We start from the raw sequence: 15,395 nt of genomic DNA, 5'->3' as shown, positions 1-15,395 counted from the left end.
CAGCAGCTAGCTGCCATAACCCAGATATCCTAGTCTTCAGGCGTCTGGTTTACGATGATGGTGGTCTTTGCGGCGGATTCGCAGCAAGATCACCATTGGTGGCGGGAGAGGGGCCCCCCTCTCTCCCGTTCCCTTCGCCGCTTACCGGAGCCATCGGTGGAGGCGATCAGGTCCTCTCTCCTTGGTATGAATACGAGTGAGGGGAAGATGGTCCCCCACCCGTCTCCATACCATAGCGGAAGCGACATCAAAACGTCACTTCCATTCATGGCTCTTAAAGGGCCATTTTTTGGGGAATTTTTTTATTATTGCATTTAAGTGAAAATATGAGAAGATCTGAGGTCTTTTTGACCCCAGATCTCATATTTAAGAGGACCTGTCATGCTTTTGTTCTATTACAAGGGATGTTTACATTCCTTGTAATAACAATAAGTGACTACATTTTTTGAAAAACCGTATAAAGATAAATAAAATGCAAGTTCGCGCAGAAGCCAGCGCATACGTGAGCAGCGCCCGCATATGAAAACTGTGTTCAAACCACACGTGAGGTATCGCAGCCATCGTTGGCACGAGAGCAATAATTCTAGCCCAAGACCTCCTCTGTAACTCAAAACATGCAGAATTTTTTTATTTTTTGGTCGCCTATGAAGAATTTTAAGGGTAAAATTTTGACGCCATTCCATGAGCGGGCGCGGGGCATGTTGGGTATCAATTTACTCAGCGTAACAGTTGGGCTAATTTTACTGTTTCACTTTTGTAATTCAAAAAAGTGTATTTTTTCCAAAAAAAAGTGTGATTGAAAGACCGCTGCACAAATACGGTGTGACAAAGTATTGCAACAACTGCCATTTTATTCTCTAGGGTGTTAGAATTTTATTTATTTTTTATGTTTGGGGGTTCTAAGTAATTTTCTAGCAAAACATTTTTTTGTTAACCTTGTAAACACATCTGAAAAAGAGGCTTGGTGGTTAAAGTTCTGTATAAAAAATCTTTTCAAATGGATGCTTTGATAATTTCTTCTTGCTCTCAGGTGTAAAAAATATGAAATCCCCATTGAGAAGATCTACAACAAAACACAGCGAGAGAAATTTGCATGGGCTATCGACATGGTGGAGGACGACTATGAATTTTAACGTGTGCGCGAGAGACAATTGTGTTCTTAATTTGTTTTTAATTATTATTTTAAGCCTGGATGTCACCTCGGAAAGGGATTTTTCTTTTAGAGAGCTTGTGAGCCTTACCTTTTTATTAACTTAATTTTATTTTAAGATGGGAAGGGGATATGCAGCAGATTAAGGGGAGAAAAAGAGACATGGATTATAACTAAAAAAATATTAATAATTACCATCCCCTTGCTGCCTTCAGTATTGTCCCATGGACAAGAACTATATATACATATGTACAATATGGATGAGCTGAAGTTGTGACTACGCTGTTTTTATGTGTGTTTTAAGATGGGAGGTTTTCACCAGGCATAAAAAATCCGCTTTTCAAAAAAGTCTGTATAATAGAATTTAAAAAAAGGAAAAAACAAAAAAAAAAAATATCCTGTGTGTTTTTACAGTTTAAGATTTTTTGCGATAACGTCTATTTTAATAGAAAACTATAAATTGTACCCTTCCCTTTCATCTGGACATATCCCCTTACCCTGGTTACACTGTTCTGCTGAAAAGAGGGGGCGTGTTGTCTGGCAGCTGGAGGGGTCACTTTTGACTCCTGTTTTCCCATTAAAAGTGAATCTGGGCCTTGTGGTCTAAAACTGGGGGGGACAGGAAGCGGTCTTTTTGCCTGCAGCAACCAATCACGCGAAACGTACGTAATCTGCATTCCTGGTTACCGTAGATGACAAACTTCAATCTAATCTGGTTTAATCTGTCTTTTGTAGATTAGAGAACTAATTATGCAGGTTGCTGTAGAGGAAAACGATAGGGCTAATGCATGAAAAGGAGAAATTATTTAGCACAGAATTGGCAACGAATTGGGTTTCACCTTAGGGAAGGGGGGGGGGGCGGGGGGGGGGTTATAACTAATGGATCCATTCTAAACTCCAATTGTGTAAAATTTTCTCTAGTTTCCATGAATTGGCTCCAATATCTAATTTTCTTTCTCCAGTTTTTATGCAGGAGTCCCATGTCTGAGCCATCCACAGTTGGTTTGGGCGCTTGGTTACAAATGTGACTTTTTTTTCTTTTTTTTTGTCAATTTTACTGAAAGGGGATTTTTTTTGTTAACTTTTAAGAAATGTGAATTTTAATTATTTTTTTTATCTTTGCCCAATTATCTATTCACTATTTTAAGTATTTAATCCTGTATCTTAGTAGCAAAAAAAAGCAGAAAAAAACAGTATCAAAACAGTTGTACCATTGTAGGAACATTGAACTTTTCATTTCAGTAAATGCTTTTCAGAATTTTATTTAATGTGAAAAGTACTTTTTGTAGAAGTACAACAGAGACCAAACTTGTTGAACCTTTTTGTATAAAAGCATTATTTGTCACGGTGGGATGAACTGACACCCTATGGACAGGTGGGGGGGGGTACTTGCCATTATTCCTTGAGTTGCTTAAGTCATATAAGCTTAGTGTATGGCACCTCTATGAAATGGGGAGAATGATACAGATGTGGACAACTCTGTTGGAAGCCATTGGTGGCCAGGGAGGAAATGGATTTGAAAGCTATACTTGAAACTTATTCCACAATGGACTGGCTAATCCTTTAGTAAAGGCGGTTTTAATTGGAGGAAAAGAACATTTTGTCATACAGGGTTTCTGAAAAGCCTGTAATGCATTTTTTTTTCTTTTATTATAAATGAGTGTTCACAACAATTTATTTCTTTTATGACTATCTCCCCATCTCCTATTTTTATCATGATTTGCCATTAACTTGAGTGTAGGTTATTTAAAAATAAAACCCTACAACTTGCATTTGACTTTGTTGTGTTTATTTGGTGTGCGTGTGTATTTGATGTTGTTTTTTGTGTGTTTGTTTTTTGTTTGTATTAAAAAAAGAGAAAGTTGTGTAACATAGAACTGTGTGCGATCGGCCACAGCAGATCAGCTGACTTCAGTCAAAATCATTGTCTGAAATTTAGCTGGCAAACTCATGCTCCAATCACAGCACAGGTAGGCGAGCACGCCCTGTACCAAAAAAGGCCGCGATGTACAGGTACTTTGCCCTGGCCTGAAGCCCGCACTATAGCTGCTATGGGCAGACGGGAATGAAATTTAAAAAAGGTCACGCATTTTTTCCTTTTTTGTATTTAAAGAAAAAAAATGTTACCTTTTTTAAATTTCATTCCCGCCTGCCCATAGCAGCTGTACTGCGGGCATCGGCTGCAGGCCAGGGCGGAGTATCTGTAGGTTGCGGCCTTTCTTGGTACAGGGGGTGCTCGCCTACCTGTGCTGTGATTGGAGCATGAGTTTGCCAGCTAATTTCACACAATGATTTTGGCTGAAGTCTGCTGATCTGCTGTGGCCGATCACACACAGTTCTATGTTACACAAACCTTTTTGCTTTCGCTTTCCTTTTTTTTTTTTTTTTTTCTTGTTAATCGCTAAAAAAACAAAAAAATGCTGTGGTCAAATGCCACCAAAGGAAAGCCCTATTTAAGTGGAATACAAATAATTTAATTTGGGTACAGCCTTGTATGACCAAGCAATTATAGCACAGGTCAAATTGCCCTGGTCTTGAAGGGGGGGGGGAAACCTTCCATAGGCCAAGTGGTTAAAAGGGGTAATGTTAAAGTGGGGGAGAGAAATATGAAATGCACCCTATATTCCGGAAGCTGCCTATAAATTTAACCCTGGGTCAGCAACCTGGCGATCAGGGCTGTGCCGAGCCGCTCTCCTCTTGCACAATGGAGAGAGAGGCAGCATGGTACTTGGATGGCGGGCAGAAGCATGCCAGCTGCTTTTTAGTTAACTTTTCATGTTAACAAGCTTGTGATTGGTTGCTAGGACAGCAAAGTTAACTCTGGCGGCTCCCACTCTCCATCCAGCACTCTGCTGCCTCTAACTTTGCTCTGATGCACAGCTGCTGTAAGGTAGGAGTGTGTGTGTATATGTAGATCGAGATAAAAGCATGTTATGTTGCGGGGGTTGATTGCAGAGTACACTACTGGTGTAGGGGGGGCCAGAGGACGCTATTGAGAGAGCGGGGGGGTGATTTGAAGCAGGGCAGGGTCTACTGTGACGCACTGTTTTTGTTGTTTTTTTTTTTAAGTCAACAATGATGCTTAACAGCAAGTGGATCTCAACGACTAATTGCTAATGCCCTGTGGGAGGGGCGAAACGTGTCGGCACAGATTCTGGCTCCTCTGTGACATCACATCCGACAAGTGGTGGAACGCAGGTGAGGTTGTGAGAAAACCAAGCTGCTTCTTGGAATGAGCGGACTGTCCTTTTGATGTTTTTAACCTGGCAGTTTTTACTCTGCAATAACCTTGTACTGAATAAACTAAGACGTCCGCTATAGCATGCGGGGTCTCTCCTCATGTTTGAGTCTGAAATGCAAATGAAGATTCATTTTTAAGTGGCATCTCATCACCCTGCTTACCAGTCTAAGCCTGATTAGCCCACATGCAGTACTTCTAAGGGGTCCATTCGATCTGGTGAGTTTAACCACTTAGGGGGGTGTGAAGCACAAATCACTTGTGTGAAATTTGAGCACCACAGCACTTTGGAATATTGATTACACAGCAGCACTTTTGAAGAAATATTGTGGACTTTTGTATTTTTTTTTTGTGTTTTGTTTTGTTTTGTTTTTTTACGTTTACCTTGCCCATTTATGCACAGCACTTGCACTTTGGGTTTGTTTTGCGCTGTGGTTTACTTTTTTTTTTTTTTTCTTCATGATTATTCTCATCAAACATTTAGTTCTTTTTAAAGCGGAGGTTCACCCTAATTGACAACTTTTCCTGTTTAAAACCAGCTGCCATAGTACGGTCTGTATCCGTTTTTTTTTTTTTTTTTTTTTTTTTTTTATTATTCGGCCTCCTTACCTTTGAACGAGGGCCTTTAGTGAGCTGTGGGAGTGGGCGTGGTTTTCAATCCCCCATCAGCGCTATGTCTCCTGGGAGTTAGTCCTGAGAATCCCAGGAGACGCGCTGTTAGAAAATCCCGCGATATCTCGCGGGTCACGTGAAAAGTAACTTGTCTGCTAGTCACAGCGGGGAGTGTCCTTTTCAGACTCGGTCTCCATTTTAATTTATCCCAAAGATGTTCTTTAGGGTTGGGGTCAAGTTCCAACCCAGCTCGCTCATCCATGTCTTTATGGACCTTGCTTTGTGCACTGGTCTACCTCATTTGGTGGAGGGGGGGGGGAATATGGTGTGCGGTTGTTTTTCAGGGTTACTCTTAAGACATCAGCATACCAAGACATTTTGGACAATTTCATGCTCCCAATTTTGTGAGAACAGTTTGGGGATGGCCCATTCCTGTTCCAACATGACTGCGCACCAGTGCACAAAGCAAGGTCCATGAAGACATGGTTAAGTGAGTTTGGGGTGGAGGAACTTGGTTGGCCTGCACGGAGTCCTGACCTCAACCGATAAACATATTTCTAGAGACACACTCCTTAACATTGTGGCCAGCCTTCCCAGACGAGTTGAAGCTGTTATAACTGCAAAGGGTGGGCCAAATCAATATTGAACGCTACGGATTAAAGCCTTGCACACCTGATCCAATTGTTGGCAGGGGATTGTCTGACAGACTGTCCTAAAATCTGACCATTAGTGCGCTCCTTTGGAAAATTGCTGTCTAACAAATATTTGATGGCATGCTAGTAAATTTTCAGCAGACAACGGTTATTTGTCAGTTTTTCTGATGGTCAGTACACGAGTCTGTCACACAGAAGTTGAAAGTATGAATGCACATGCTCGGAATCAATGCTCACCAAACACGAAATTGGCAGAAGGGGCCCGAAGGGTGGCGCTCAAGAGCTGAAATTCCTCGTAGTACGTCACTACATTCGTGTTTGTTGGCTGACAATTGTGTACCGTTGGTATGCAGGACGAGATCCAGGAACATGCCCTGAAGACAAAAATCTGATGCTTGTTTGGCCAACAATTGGATCATGTGTTCGAGGCTTTAGACCAGGGATTCTTAAACTACGGCCCTCCAGCTGTTGTAGAACTACACATCCCATGAGGCATTGTAACACACTGACATTCACAGACTTGACTAGGCATGATGGGAATTGTAGTTCCTGAACAACTGGAGGGCCGTAGTTTGAAGACCCATGCTTTAGACTGTGATGCCATTAAAGTGTGCGTGTAAAGGCAACCATCCCAATACTTCTGATAATATATTGTACTCCCTAACGGAAAGGTTTAATGAATTACGACAGCACTCGGCAACACTGGTAGTAAGCAAGCTGACTGTCGGGACTTGATGCCTCTTTCTGAAAACCCTTGAGCCCTTACAGCATGGTATCTGAGGACCAGCTGTCAAGTCTGAAGGTCTCTACCTGAGGGTGCAGAATAGGACCCTGTGCAACCAGATCCTCCTTCACCGGAAGAGGGATCGGAGGATATAAAGCCAACCTCTTTAGGACAGCAAACCAGGCCCTCTTTGGCCAAAACGGGGCTATCAAAATGAGATCCGTTTCCTGGGTCAGAAATTCCTGGAGGACCGCTGCAACTAGTCTTACTGGGGGAGAAGGCATAGCAAAGGTTGAAGTGCCATTCATTGGTGAAGGCATCCATCCCCCTGGCTCGATCTGAGGAACAGCTGTTAAGGGCACAAGGGTTTTCAGAAAGTCATCAAGACCCTCTTAGAATGCCGTAACTAGGGCTATCTACACTAAGGTCTGGAAGAGGTTCAATTCCTGGTTAGCGGAACAGGGGCAGGAACAACCAGGAATTCCAGCAGTGTTGGACTTTTTCCAGGCTGGAGTGGAATTAGGTATTTCTATTAGCACCCTGAAGATACAGGCTTGCCGCCTTGAGCGTTTTTCTTCAGGTCTCCCTGCAGCAGGATCGCTTTGTAAAGAATTTATTTTAAGGCTTTCTCTAGGTCCAGGCCAGTGAAGGTCAGAGTCTGTTCCTCCTGGAATTCATCTTTGGTCCTCGGCGCCCTTGCGAAAAGTCCCTTCGAACCTCTGAAAAAAAATATTAAGTGGGTGGTTCTAAAGCTTTTTTGATTGCAATCGCCTCAGCCAGAAGAGTGAGTAAGTTGCAGGTTCTCTCGATTAGAAGGCCGTTTTTGTTGATTTTGGAGGATAGGGTCGTGCTCAAGACAGATCCTAGTTTCTTCTACTTTTCATAGAACTCCTTAGAGGAAGGAAAGTTCAGTTTAGTAGATGTCAGGCGTAGCCTTTTAGTTTATTTGGATATCGGCAAAGACTTCAGAAAGTTGGAGTCTTTATTTGTGAGTTTTGTGGGATCGCGCAAAGGATTTAAAGCATCAAAATCCACTATTGCCAGATGGATGAGGACGTTTTTAGAGGCATACAGATTGGCAGGGAGGCAAGCACCTCTAGTTAAAGCGAAGGTTCACACAAAAAGTAAACCTTCTTTTTGGATCCCCCCCCCTCCAGTGTCACATTTGGCACCTTTCAGGGGGGAGGGGGGTGCAGATACCTCTCTGAGACAGGTATTTGCACCACGTCCGGGTTCTGACTCCCGTGGGGAATCCAGCCTTGTTGCGTCTTCTGGGAAACACTGTTCCCAGGAGAGAGCGGGGACCAGTGATGGTGCGCAGTAGGAAATCAGGCATTGAAGCCGCAAGGCTTCACTGCCTGATTCCCTCACCGAGGATGGTGGCGGAAGCAGCCGAGGACCGAGCGATTGCTCAGCCTTGGCTGCTGACATCGCGGGCACGCTGGACAGGTAAGTGTCCATTTTTTAAAAGTCAGCAGCTGCCGTATTTGTAGCTGTTGGCTTTAAAAAAAAAAATCAGTGCAACCTCCGCTTTAAGGCACACTCAACTATGGTGGTTTCAGGTTTGTGAGCAGAGAAAGCCAGTTCCACTCCAGAGGAGATCTGCAGAACAGCGACGTGGTTCAGCTAGCTACCCCACGTTCGCAAAACATTACCGATTTGAACCTGGTCTCTGATAAAGAACAGGCATTTGGGCGGAAGAGTCGTCCAGGCAGTGGTCCCGTCCTAACAGTAAGTTTCTTGCTTTATGCTGCGTACACACGATGGGACATTCCGACATCAAAACCGTGAATTTTTTTTCCCGACGGACGTTCTCTTAAACTTGTCTTGCATACACACAAATATTGTCGGAAATTGCGAACGTCAAGAATGTGGTGACGTACATCACTACGACGAGCCGAGAAAAATAAAGTTCAATGATTCCAAGCATGCGTAGATTTTTTTTTTTGTGCGTTTTTGAATTGTGTACACACGGTCGGAATTTCCGACAACTTCTGTTGTCGGAAAATTTGAGAATCGGCTCTAGCATTTTTGTTGACGGATATTCCGATGGCAAATGTCCGATGGAGCATACACACAGATTTTCCGACATACATGGAGCATACACACGGATGTCCGATGGAGCATACACACGGATTTTCCGACATACATGGAGCATACACATGGATGTCCGATGGAGCATACACACGGATTTTCCGACAAGCTCACATCGAACATTTGTGTGTCCGCGGCATTAGACTTACCGGTAACTTTTTTTTTTTTTTTAGGAGTGTTCCAGGACAGCCTGGTTTCCCACCCAGAGTTTTATAGCTGGTGCAAAGGGGATGTTATGCCAGTGTGTTATGTCTTTCAGAGCCTTCTGGCGGTTCTTGTGGAAACTGAAGGGGAAGGCCTTCCCTTTAACCATTTTGGTGAATGTGTTTCCTGTCCCGGAGGGAGGAGCCCTATGTTTCAGAGGCTGTCCTGGAAGACCCCTAGAAAAAGTTACTGGTAAGTCTAACTCCGGTTTTCTGAAGGGAATATTGAATCTTTTGAAAAGTTTGACAGGGTTTTGGATAATACAGAAACTGAGATAAGATATTTCTAATACACAACATAGGCATAATTAGAGTTTCACCCCAAAATACATTCTGCTACTTCTAAGTATGGCGATACCACGTGTGTAACTTTTTCACAGCCTATTCAGAGGCCCAAAATCAAGGAGTACCTTCAGGTGTTCTAGGGACATAAATTACACATCTAATTTATTGACTATCTATTACATTTTTGGAGGCCCTGGAGCACCAGGACAGTGGGAACACCCACAAAATTACCAGACTTTGGAAAGCAAACACCCCAGGGCATTTTCTAAGAGGCTTAGTGAGTCCTTTGAAGACTTTGAAATTTTATTAAATCCATTTTTCCTTCTACTCGTGAAATGTTCCCTGTGCCACTGGCTGCAATACAACCCCAAAGCATGATTGATCCACCCCCATGCTTAACAGTTGGACAGAGGTTATTTTCATTAAATTCTGTGCCCTTTCTTCTCCAAACGTACCTTTGCTCATTCCGGCCAAAATGCATCAGGCTTGTCTATATGTTAATTTCCAAAGTTCAAACGCTGATTTTTGTGGTCAGGACGTAGAAGAGGTTTTCTTCTGATGACTCTTCCATGAAGACCATATTTGTACCTCTTTATAGTGGAATAGTGTACCACAACTCCAGTGTCTGCCAGATCTTTCTGGAGGGATCGTGCAGTCAAACGTGGGTTTTGAATTGCTTTTCTCACAATCCTGCGAGCTGTTCTGTCTGATATTTTTCTTGGTCTTCCAGATCTTGCTTTAACTTCCACTGTTCCTGATGACTGCCATTTCTTAATTACATTCCGAACAGAGGATATTTGACATCTCAAAACGCTTTGCTATCTTCTTATAGCCTTCTCCAGCTTTGTGAGCGTCAACTATTTTCAGTTTCAGTTTTTTAGACAACTGCTTAGAAGAACCCATGGCGCTGATTGTTGGGGCAAGGTCAGATGAGTCTGGGCATTTAAAACCTTTGAGATTTACATCACCTGGTCTTCCCAGACGATGATTGAGAACAATCCATAACACTGGCAGGTCTCAGCTTTGCAAAGGGGGCAGTGCATGCTATAAATTCTGCAGGGTGCCCAAACTTTTGCAGACGGCATTTTTTTGTTTTCTGTAATTGTGAGTGTAAATGATGGAAATAAAATCTAACTTTTTTTGAACTATTATAAGAATGTCTAATCTGTAATTTGATGCCTTTTTGGAGATTTTTCCATCTTTCCTTTGCTCTGCACATTAATACAATTTTTTACCTGGGGTGCCCAAACTTTCGATCCCCACTGTATGAATTGTGGATGTGCAATTTATAAATCTACCACAAGATGGCACTAAAAAAAAGCAATTCATTAAAATGCACAGGTACAATGCTGAACTGTACAGGAAGTTAACCGGTATTAATAAAAAGAAAAGAAAAAAAAAGCTTATTTAAAGATGGTATTCATTTACACATATTAATAAAAAAAACACCAGAATGCAATGCATTAAAGTGATAGTAAACTCATTTGTGATTTTTTTTTTTTTTTTAACCTTCATTGTGTATTGTGCTGGCCCCATGATGTTGAGTTCTATACTACTCCTTGTAATCACATTATATACAGTGCATGTGCCCATCTACATTGGGGTGACCAGACATCCCCAGTTTCCGGGGACAGTCCCTGGATTGAAGACACTGTCCCAGGACCAAGTCTGTCCCTGGATTGGATTTGAACAGGGGGCTGGGGCAATTTCAAAGACAGTGCAGAATAATAAAAAAAATCTGAATTAGACACCCCCCACTCTGCTGCTTCTACTAGCTTAGGGGGTCTATTTGTTTTGCATTATCTGTGCCCCTTTTTGATGATCATGTGCTGGTCGGAGCGGAGGGAATATTTTTTCAGTTTCGGGTGCATGCCCATTCAGCTCCACTTGCATGTTCTTCTGCCTTGGCTGAAGTCCCGGCCAGTCGCCTGCCTGCCTGCCTATCTCTATGCCTTCCCTGGTGGAGTGATCTTCCTCAGCCCCCCACCCAGTAGTAGCTGGGGCCCGGAGCGCAAGACTTGACAGGTTGTGAGGCGGGCGGCGGCAGCAGCGATGGGCAGAGATTTGCTGATTGCCGCCATTAATGGTAAAAAAAATATGTCCCCGGATTTCATTTAAAAAAATCTGGTCACCTTAATCTACATTGAGGTACCGTATTTATTGGCATATACTGCGCGCCGGCGTATAGCGCGCACCCCAAGCTGAGAAGGGAAGTTTAGGGAAAAAAAACTCACATTTTGGATGTCTTGCCCGGCGTCCGTCCAGCCTTGTCGATGTCCGTCTGCTGTCTTGCCCGGCGTCCATTGGCGGCCTTATCCGGGGTCCGTCGAGTGTTGTGGGTGTCCATCCGCACCTTGCCCGGGGTTGTGTGTTTGAATTTGGCGCGCTGTGCAGAGCCGGATTTCCTGCGCACTCAGCTTCTCTCGCGTGGCTGAGCCTAGCCGAGTGCGCAGTACGCTCGGCTCGGACAATGTAGGAGACAGCGGGGATCGGCGTATATCGCGCACCCACGATTTTCACCTGATAATTTTAAGGGGAAAAAAGTGCGCGGTATACGCCGATAAATACGGTAAGTGCATTACTTTACTCAATTCAACCTTGGTTAAGGATTTTAAGCTATGTGGCAATTTCTTCCTTCTATGATCCTTCTTATGATTGGTGGAGCCTAAAGCCTCGTACACACGATCACATTTTCAGATGGGAAAAGTGTGATGACAGGCTGTTGTCGGAAAATCCGACCATTTGTACGCTCGATCGGACAATTGTCGGATTATCCACCAACAAATGTGGGATAGCATGCTTTAAAATTTTCCGACAACACTTTTACCTGTCAACATATCTCGTCTCTTTAGATTCATGTTTGATGGACATTGTGATTTATTAATTGTTTTGCACAATTTTCCTTTTTATCACGTTTATTTATCTACAAGTGTAGATGCCAGCCATTGTCTTTGATTAGTGTTGCACTGACACTTTTTAATTGTTTGCACATTTATTCAAATTTAGAGCTGCACTTTATTCTTCACTCTACAGTTTTAGTAAATAAACTTCTTAGTTTGCTAAGAAAATACTTGTTTTCATCCTTCTGGGTATTACTGCTACTCCTTGTCTACATTAACTATAGTGATGGCATGAGGGCTGTCATTTTTCAGGGTGGGCTTCCTGGGGGGTGACCAAAGTGGACCACGACTGCATAATATATGCTGTAAAAGTTACATTTACTCTTAATTGGTAGCCTGTGATAGCCTCAGTCCCGAAAATCGAAATGTGCTTTTCTTATTTTTTATGACGGATAACACAAAATAATGGCTGCACTCCAAAGAAAATTCAAATGCCGGCAACTTCAATACGGAAAACATGAACAGTGAATCCCCATCTGGGATAGGGTTGCCACCTGTCCAGGATTCACCCGCACAGTCTGGGTTTTGAATATTGTGTCCGGGTTTCAGTACACCTAAAACCCAGACTCATTATTCAGACAGTATGAAAAAGAGGGGTGTACTGCGCTAATTCGATGAATAGTAAAGCGGCAACTATAATGTCAAATGTTAATAATAAAGGTTAAAGGAAGAGCTGCACTGTCGTAAGCTAAAATGTGACATCAGAAAGTCGTTGTGCGGAGGAACGACGTTCTGACGACACCGTGTTGTGCATCAGACCTGGAAGATACGGGCTGCTGAATCGAAGCACCGGCCGGCACGATTGTATTTTATATGCCTTATCTCACTTCTTCGATGTAGATGTGCATTTTTATGTTACTTTTGTAAGGGTTTTACGCTATGCCAGTCCCTTCCTTTTTTTTATGTGGTGCATCCTGGATTGCTACGTTGTTTGAGACATCTTCTATGCAATATTGAACCACACTGAGGGATTTTTGCTATCAATAGAGACCCCAGGCTGGGATATCAACCATATGCGCTTATTGATCTCCTATAATTAGAGATCACATCCATCTGGTAAGCGGCAGTGTTCTTATTTGGTGGAGGCACTATCCTTTTTCCTGGACTATCGGATTAGTTGAACACTGCAGATATTTAAGTTTATATGGACACTCTGCATTAATTTTTATTATATTCACATTTTTTACCTTTGTACCGCTGTATTACTACTTTCCTTGGGTCACCCAAAGGTGCCCGAGGTCTTTTATAACAGTAAAACCTTGGACTGTGAGCATAATTCATTCCTGGGCATGACAGATGAGAGCGAAGGGGAAACCTCAGTGTCAGATTCAGGCTCAGTATACGAACCTGTAGAGAGCAGCGGCAACCTGACGGATAGCTCTGATGACGGAGTAGTGGACCCTGCTAAGGTCAGGCGTACCAGACCCCGTTCTGTTGCTGAGGTGCAACAACCGCAGGCTTCTCTTGTCGAGCAGAGAGCCAGTACTAGTGCCTCTCAACCTTCTGGTGAACCTTCTCTGATTGGTCCTCTCTACTCCCTTTCACAATAATCATGTTAACATCAGTTCGCAGAAGACACCCTTTCTTACAGTTTATGGAAGACACCCTCAGCTCCCTCTTCCTATGACCTGTTCTCCGGACATTCCAGCTTTGGCTATGGTTCAACAATCATCAAACCTGCGTGGCTCCTAGATTCCGCACCCTGGGGAATCTTGCGCTCCAGCTCCCTGTGTCAGTGTTCAGTTGGAGCTGCTTTCCTGAACCACCTAGAGCTCCATCTGCAACAGTCAGTCAAAGGGTCCACAACCTTAGCGGTGCATTCCTAATCCCAGCGGTGTGCATCTGTCACCTGGGGCAATAGACCCATAAGAATAAGGAACATATTGCAGCACACATCTATATCTCGAAGAAGATGAAGCCACACAGAGAAGGAGGATCCACATCTCAACCTGTCACGGTAGTATATGTTTGTCCGTCTTGTCTCTCATCTCACATAGAAAGAAAAATGCGCAAAAAAATGAGCTCCTCCTCCTCCTCCTCTCCGTGTCACTGATCTGGTCCCCGTCAGGGCAGGCAGTCTGGCAGTGTGACATGACAGGCGGCGGCGCAGAGGCAGAGCAGATGGAAGAAAAAAAGTTTTGTTGCTGGCCCGGGGGGAGTAGATGTGGTCTGGGGAGAGGGAGCAGCCAGAATGTCAGTGTAATGTATAGTGTTGTGGGTAGTGTATATTAGTGTGTGGGTAGTGTATTGATCTGTGGGTAGAGTATTGTGTAGCAGTCAGTATATAGTGTAATGTGTAGTGGTCAGTGGATAGTGTAGTTTGTGTAGTAGTGTATTGTGTAGTGGTCAGTATAGGAATCAGGTAGGTTGGTGTTGTGTGTAGTGGTCAGTATAGGAATCAGGTAGGTTAGTGTGGTGTGGTGTGTAGTGGTCAGTGGATAGTGTATTGTGTAGTGCAGTGTATTGTGTAGTAGTATAGTGTAGTGGTCAGTAAATAAATCAGGTAGGTCAGTGTGTAGTGTAGTGGTCAGTATAGGAACCAGGTAGGTCAGTGTAGTCTAGTGGTCAGTGTGTAGTGTAGTGGTCAGTATAGGAATCAGGCAGGTTAGTGTGGTGTGTAGTAGTGTATTGTATAGTGTAGTGGCCAGTATAGGAATCAGGTAGGTCAGTGTAGTGTAGTGGTCAGTGTGTAGTGTAGTGGTCAGTATAGGAATCAGGCAGGTTAGTGTGGTGTGGTTTGTAGTTTAGTGGTCAGTGGATAGTGTATTGTGTAGTGCAGTGTATTGTGTAGTAGTATAGTGTAGTGGTCAGTAAAGGAATCAGGTAGGTCAGTGTGTAGTGTAGTGGTCAGTGGGGAGTGTAGCGGTCAGTATAGGAATCTGGTAGGTCAGTATAGGAATCAGGCAGGTTAGTGTGGTGTGGTTTGTAGTTTAGTGGTCAGTGGATAGTGTATTGTGTAGTAGTATAGTGTAGTGGTCAGTAAAGGAATCAGGTAGGTCAGTGTGTAGTGTAGTGGTCAGTGGGGTGTGTAGCGGTCAGTATAGGAATCTGGTAGGTCAGTATAGGAATCAGGCAGGTTAGTGTGGTGTGGTTTGTAGTTTAGTGGTCAGTGGATAGTGTATTGTGTAGTAGTATAGTGTAGTGGTCAGTATAGGAATCAGGAAGATTAGTGGTCAGGCTGGTCAGTACTATTGTAGGAAGGGAAGGGACTCAGGGAGTGTGAAAAGTCCGCAGGTTAGGGGGCAGAAATTACTTGCCTTGCCCCGGGCGCTGACAACCCACGCTACGCCACTGAGTAACTGCGTCACACTTCTCAATAGAGCAAGATGGCTGACCCTAAAAATTACAGACTTTTACCTCAGAACACTTCTTCGTCCAGCACACAACTTTACTGTCCCAGTCTAGTAATCCCGTCACACCAGAACATGACTAGACCTCATTCTGAATAAGTCCCAGTTAATTTACTTGATGACTCTTTGTAGGCTGGGGCCTGCAGTAACCCTTTATGGCAGCAACCGTTTATTGTGAAGAATAAA

The 15,395-nt window shown here is 43.5% G+C and overlaps 1 protein-coding gene across 3 annotated transcripts in view; it reads left to right on the top strand.

The window, feature by feature from the left end:
* TOP1 (DNA topoisomerase I) overlaps positions 1-2,922 on the top strand; it is a 60,691-nt gene extending 57,769 nt beyond the window's left edge. For all 3 annotated transcript variants that reach the window (XM_040330405.1, XM_040330404.1, XM_040330403.1), the window contains one exon: positions 1,031-2,922. In XM_040330405.1, the coding sequence (XP_040186339.1) occupies positions 1,031-1,133 (103 nt within the window). In that variant the 3' untranslated portion in view covers positions 1,134-2,922. The remainder of the gene's footprint in view (positions 1-1,030) is intronic.
* Positions 2,923-15,395: the final 12,473 nt, after the last annotated feature.

Source organism: Rana temporaria, chromosome 12 (genome assembly GCF_905171775.1).
Source record: "Rana temporaria chromosome 12, aRanTem1.1, whole genome shotgun sequence".
Classification (NCBI taxonomy): domain Eukaryota; kingdom Metazoa; phylum Chordata; class Amphibia; order Anura; family Ranidae; genus Rana; species Rana temporaria.
The sequence above is the reverse complement of the archived record's forward strand: the minus strand, read 5'-3'. Positions and strand labels throughout refer to the sequence as shown.